The 6,689-nt window shown below is 37.4% G+C and overlaps 1 protein-coding gene across 2 annotated transcripts in view; it reads right to left on the bottom strand.

Annotated features, from left to right (window-relative positions):
* LOC129859945 (receptor tyrosine-protein kinase erbB-4-like) overlaps positions 1 to 4,506 on the bottom strand; it is a 600,299-nt gene extending 595,793 nt beyond the window's left edge. For both annotated transcript variants that reach the window (XM_055930221.1, XM_055930219.1), the window contains exon 1: positions 4,190 to 4,506. In XM_055930221.1, coding sequence (XP_055786196.1) covers positions 4,190 to 4,262 — 73 coding nt within the window. In that variant the 5' untranslated portion in view covers positions 4,263 to 4,506. The remainder of the gene's footprint in view (positions 1 to 4,189) is intronic.
* Positions 4,507 to 6,689: the final 2,183 nt, after the last annotated feature.

The raw sequence follows: 6,689 nt of genomic DNA on the forward strand, positions 1-6,689 counted from the left end.
CCACCTCTACCTCAGTCAGAGAACCAAGACACAGCAGGGTGTGCTGGGGAGCGTCCCAGTCCTCATGCACCACCTCTACCTCAGTCAGAGAACCAAGACACAGCAGGGTGTGCTGGGGAGCGTCCCAGTCCTCATGACACGTGTATATCAGTGATATTGCCTTCAGACAGATATATTGCACATCCACCAAATCAGGACCAGCAGGTCGTCTCCTCACCTCAACACCGAGAGACCAACGTTATGATGTCTAAACATGGTGACACCAATGTGCACCTCCACAATGTTGCTACTGTAACGTCCTGACCAGAGTTATTATGTGTTTTGCTTGTTTAGTGTTGGTCAGGACGTGAGCTGGGTGGGAATTCTATGTTGTGTGTCTAGTTTGTCTGTTTCTATGTCCAGCCTAATATGGTTCTCAATCAGAGGCAGATGGTAATCGTTGTCCCTGATTGAGAATCATATATAGGAGGCTTGTTTTGTGTTGGGATTTTGTGGGTGTTTGTTTCCTGTGTCAGTGTTTGTTGCACCATACGGGACTGTATCGTGAGTTCGTTTTGTTTGTAGTCAGTACTTGTTCGTTCGTTCTTTGTTACGTGTAAGTTCGTAGTCCAGGTCTGTCTACTTCGTTTGTTGTTTTGGTATTTGTTCAAGAGTTTTCCGTCTTCGTCTGGTTCCTTGTAATAAATAATATGTATAACTCCAACGCTGCATTTTGGTCTAATCCTTGCTACTCCTCTTCGGATGAAGAGAAAGAGGAAGCCCGTTACAGCTACTGCCTTATACACTACATTAGCACCTAAGTCAAGTCCTAAAATAGAATAGTATAGACTAGTCTAGAATAGAGTAGTATAGAATAGAATGGTATAGAATACAATAGTATATAATAGAATGGTATAGTATAGAATAGAATAGTATTGAATATAATAGTATAGAATAGAATAGAATAGTATAGAATAGAATAGTATAGAATAGAAAAAAATAGAATAGAATGAATAGAACATAATATAATGGTATAGAATAATATAGAATAGTCTAGAGTGGAATACAATAGAATAGTATATAATAGTCTAGAATCGAATGGTATACAATAGAATAGTATATAATACAATGGTATAGAATAGAATAGTATTGAATATAATAGTACAGAATAGTCTAGAATAGACTAGTATTGAATATAATAGTATAGAATAGTCTAGAATAGAATAGCATAGAATAGAACAGGATAGAATATAATAGAACGGTATAGAATAGAATAATATAGAATAGTCTAGAATAGAACAGAATAGTATATAATAGAATGGTATAGAATAGAATAGAATAATATAGAATAATATAGAATGGAATGGTATAGAAAATAATAATATAGAATATTCTAGAATAGAATGGTATAGAATAGAATAGTATATAATAGAATGGTATAGAATAGTATAGAATAGACTAGTATTGAATATAATAGTATAGAATAGTCTAGAATAGAATAGCATAGAATAGAACAGGATAGAATATAATAGAACGGTATAGAATAGAATAATATAGAATAGTCTAGAATGGAATGGTATATAATAAATTAGAATGGTATAGAATAGTACAGAATAGAATAGTCTAGAATATAATAGTATATAATAGAATGTTATAGAATAGAATAGTAAATAATAGTATAGAATAGAATGGTATAAAATAGAACAGAATAGTATAGAATATAGAATAAAATAGTATAGAATATAATAGTATAAAATAGAATAAAATCAAATAGTGTAAAATAGAATAGTATAGAATAGAATGGTATAGAATAGTTTAAAATAGAATAGTATAGAATAGTATAAAATAGAATAGTATAAAATAGAATTGTATAGAATAGAATAGTATAGAATATTATAGAATAGAATGGTTTAGAATAGAATGTCATAAAATAGTGTTGAATAGCATAGTGTAGAATAGTATAGAACAGAATAGAATAGTATAAAATAGAATATTATAGAATAGTATAGAATATAATATTATAGAATAGAATAATATAGTATCGAATAGTATAGTATAGAACAGAATAGAATAGAATAAAAAAGAATAGTATATAATAGAATATAATTGAATAGACTAGAGTAGTACAGAATAGAATGGCATAGAATAGAATAGAACAGAATAGAATTGTATAGAATAGTATAGAATAGTACAGAATATAATAGAATAGTATAGACTAGAGTAGTATAGAATAGAATAGAACAGAATAGAATAGTATAGAATAGTACAGAATAGAATAGTATAGACTAGACTAGAGTAATATAGAATAGAACAGAATAGAATTGTATAGAATAGAATAATGTTGATTTCCCAGGGTGATCTTCAGTTGTGGCAAATCTGCTAAGATATGTAACAGCAGCATTCAGACAAGCCAGATAGGATCCTACAAATGGATCTGAGATAAACGCAGGATATTGTGTTTGAATACAACACTGATGTACTGTTCTATAAGGGAATGAAACGTCTGAATTTTCTTCAGTCCGCTATTAAAGGACTAGTAAAGGCCCAGTGAACTACTTTTGTGAAAAATAACATTTAAAAAAAGAAAAATGTTATTTTTGTTATTATTGTCATTTTTCAAGGGGTGCTGCAGCACCTGACTTCCCACGGCTGTGCTGATGGTTCAGGTCCTCATATTTTGCACTGCTAAAATGAACTTATAAAAGCCCATAAAAAGGAGAGGAGGGGTTGAGGTGAGACGCGGGAGTTCAATTAATCAACATAAAAAGTAGAAGGTACAGTAGAAAAGTTCAAAAGCCACCATCATTTGGTCATTAAAATGCCCCCCTCTTCATCAACGGTTGAATGGATATGACAATGAAAATGGACGGTAGCCAGCTAAGTCACATTCTCTGAAAACAATGATTTTAGCCATGGATTTGACATTCATTTGGATCGCTGACACAGCCAACCCCCACACATAAATGAGACGACAACAAACACGATTCATAAACGGGCTCCATTTCAGTAGCAGGCCAAAATGCATAATGTACAAACAGGCTCGTAGGTTACGGTATGAGAACACCGAGGGACGAGCGTGGGACCCGCTCTGGACGGCGCGCTGGGAGGGAGGGAGAGGGAGCGTGAGCTATTTGCTTGCCTCAGCGAGTGCCTGCCGATGTGAATGTCTCTCTACCATGCGCATTTGACCAAACAAGTGGCGGCTGCGGGACTGTTTCACCTGTCGCTTAAATTATTTTCAGCTGGCAGGGAAACCACAGGGGGGAGGTGAAAATCAAGGGGGAATTGTTCGATTTGCTAAATATGTTTAATAGTGTAACATTATAAAATGTATTTTGCTGATAATATAGAGGAAAGGAACCCCTCAACGATATTCAGCCGAAAGCATAAGACCAAAATGTACTATTCATGTAGGTGATTTGCTGAAATAAATAGCCTCGGGTACATTATGATCTGATGAGACAATAGTCTGCAGGACACTTAAACGACAACTGTTGACGCAGTCAAGTTTGTTTGCAAACCAACTGTATAGGCTAAAGCACAGCTAAATAATCAGTATAGACTACACAATATTAATAATTACAAGTAGCCTGTGTAACCACTGTGTAACGACATAATAATGGCAATAACAACCAGCAAACGAATAATTGCCTCTAACACTTCAGGCTATATAATTAAAATGACTAGCCCAACTGTCTCAAATAAGGGGAAAAGTCGTTTCATCCGAATACGACGCACCTGATAAGCAATAAATAATCATTGCCTGGAGCTTATCGTTAGAAACTACGATTTTTTCATCAAATCCATGACTCCCTGTGTGTGGAGCAGCCTATTCGAGTTGAATGACAATATTCATTCAAGACTATTCCCCAAGGGAATGGATGCCATCGGATAGGATTCATTAATAGTGACAATCTTGAGTGAGTGGGCTTTATTGACATCCGGTGATGCACTTTGCGGAATGACAAGCGTGTTTGTGAACTTCAGATTTGTTTACGAAGACGACTGCAGTAATGTCATGGACTATTACAACATGCCAGCTTGAAGTGTGTCAATTTACACACTGTTTTACTTCACAACAACCTTTCATGTCAGCAGCAGCGTGATCAGTTATTTATATTTTAGATCAATTATTACGGGCAATTTACAACGGCAAATACCATAGCAGAAGACCTTGAGCATGAGCGCGCTGTCTGTTGCTCTCACTCACCTGACTGTGCTGTGCTCGGCCTGAACACCACGAAAGAGATGAGGAGACATCGAAGACACAGGGGAAACTTCATTTTGCTCGGTTGCTGACCGTAACTCCGGTAACTCACATGTCCAATAAGGTATCCGGTTATTTAAAAGGAAATATCGGCTCTTGACAGTTTCAGAAACGGGGTCCCCACGCGCGCGTCATGGCGTCCTCCGTTTGCCCAAATAGTTCAATGCACAAGTTAAACGCGACGAAAACAGGAGGTTCGTTTATAGTTCTTATAGTGACCAATGTTTTGACCAATGTTACTCCATGCCATTACTCTTCACACTAAGATCCAGCAGACGGCTGGGGGTGTTTGACACACCCCTTCAGTGCGGCTAACACCTCCTACAGTCCACTGATTGGTCGAGGGAAAGGCTATGAGCTTAATAAACACGCCCATATCACTTATCGCCTTCTCTCATTGGCTCATTAGGATTGATATACAGTTGCTCTCTTGATGCACAGTGTACACCTGTCTCAGACCCTGGCCTATACACTTCCCTAAGTGTGCGTAAAATGCGCATAGCCAACAATTGCATCGGAATAACTGTTTGTATGCGAAAAGTATTGTGCGTTTCTATTTTACTTTCTCTTCAGAAATGGTATTTGTTGACAGAATAGGTGTTGACATTGACTAGACGTATTTGAATAGGCCTTTAGCCTACAGTACACGTAACCTTACATAGAGGATAAGAGTTGTGCCTACTGCATCCATTGAGAGCATGACGTGCCCAAACCAAAGTAGGTTAACTACAGAACCCAGATAGGCCTTCTAGAGCAAAACGATTCATATCATTTTGTGAAAACAATTAGGCCTCGTTATTTTTTTATATCGATGTCAATCAGAATACAATCTTTTCTCAAAGTCAACACATTGCTGTGAGAGAAACACTGTAATGAATTAATGATGTATATGCCTCTGGGTCTCTCTCTGTCTGTCAAAGTGCTATGTGGCATATATATATTATATGGACTATGATACTTTTACAGTTACAGTCTCTGTGGGATTCTAACAACATATTGCCAATAACCACAAGAGGGCCAAACTATATAGGCTTCCTATGCATTTCAACATGGGTTCAACTGTAATACAGTAGCATCCCCTGTAGTCCACACAGTGAACTGAATAAGGGGTTATGCGTCTAACCAGTAAGATGTAGGTCTACTCCTGTGTCTTACAGGGGAAAGCATGTAGGTCAACATCTTATTAAAGGTAGGTCTGTGGTTATATAAGATGTAGGTCTACTCCTGTGTCTTACAGGGGAAAGCATGTAGGTCAACATCTTATTAAAGGTAGGTCTGTGGTTATATAAGATGTAGGTCTACTCCTGTGTCTTACAGGGGAAAGCATGTAGGTCAACATCTTATTAAAGGTAGGTCTGTGGTTATATAAGATGTAGGTCCACTCCTGTGTCTTACAGGGGAAAGCATGTAGGTCAACATCTTATTAAAGGTAGGTCTGTGCTTATAAAACAAAAAGATATATAATTATGATACAAATTAGGCTAATCTGCTAAAGTAGATAATGTGCCTCTATATATGTATGGTAGTTGATGCCTTAGTGATGGTAAATATGTATGTCTTCTAACCCACTACACTCTTAGAACAAAATGATCCAAAAGGGTTATTTAGCGGTCCCCATAGGAGAACCCTTTTTGGTTCCAGGTACAACCTTTTTTGGTTTCAGTTAGAACCCTTTTGGGTTCAATTTAGAGCCCTTTGTGGAATGTGTTCTACATGGAACCCAAAAGGGTTATTTAAAGGGTTCCCCTAGGGGACAGCCAAATAACCCTTTTAGGTTCTAGATAGCACTTGTTTTCCTAAGAGGGACCCACTATACACCAACAGGTCTAGCTTATATGACAGGAGCCCCTCATACATGTCATTGGCTATTATCTGCTGCCATCTAGGGGATCTAAATAAGATACCTCTACTTTTATTGGAGAGAATCTGGATTCTGGGGTGGTGTGAGAAACACACGATCCATTCACATATCAAATCAAATGTAATGTATTTATAACGCCCTTTACATCAGCAGATGTCACCAAGTGCTTATACAGAAACCCAGCCTAAAACCCCAAACAGCAAGCAATGCAGATGTAGAAGCACTGTGGCTTGGAAAAACTCCCTAGAAAAGCCAGGAACGTAGGAAGAAACCTAGAGAGGAACCAGGCCCCGAGGGTTGGCCAGTCCTCCATCACAAACCCTCAATCATATTGATCTCCAGCAGGACTTATAACAAACAGGAGTTTCTCAAGGCCAATATCAGAGCTGCAGCAGACACTGTATACTATAAACAAAGCCAGACTCTAATGCATTACCTGAGAGTGATTGATAGTGTGCCCACTGCCCACTTTATGAAAAGAACAATGGAATAAAGCTTTATTACGCATAATGGAATAAACCAACCGATTGATAAATTAGGGAGGTTGCACCACCTGTGGGAGAAAGCACAGGATATTGTATA

Source organism: Salvelinus fontinalis, chromosome 7, assembly GCF_029448725.1.
Source record: "Salvelinus fontinalis isolate EN_2023a chromosome 7, ASM2944872v1, whole genome shotgun sequence".
Taxonomy (NCBI): domain Eukaryota; kingdom Metazoa; phylum Chordata; class Actinopteri; order Salmoniformes; family Salmonidae; genus Salvelinus; species Salvelinus fontinalis.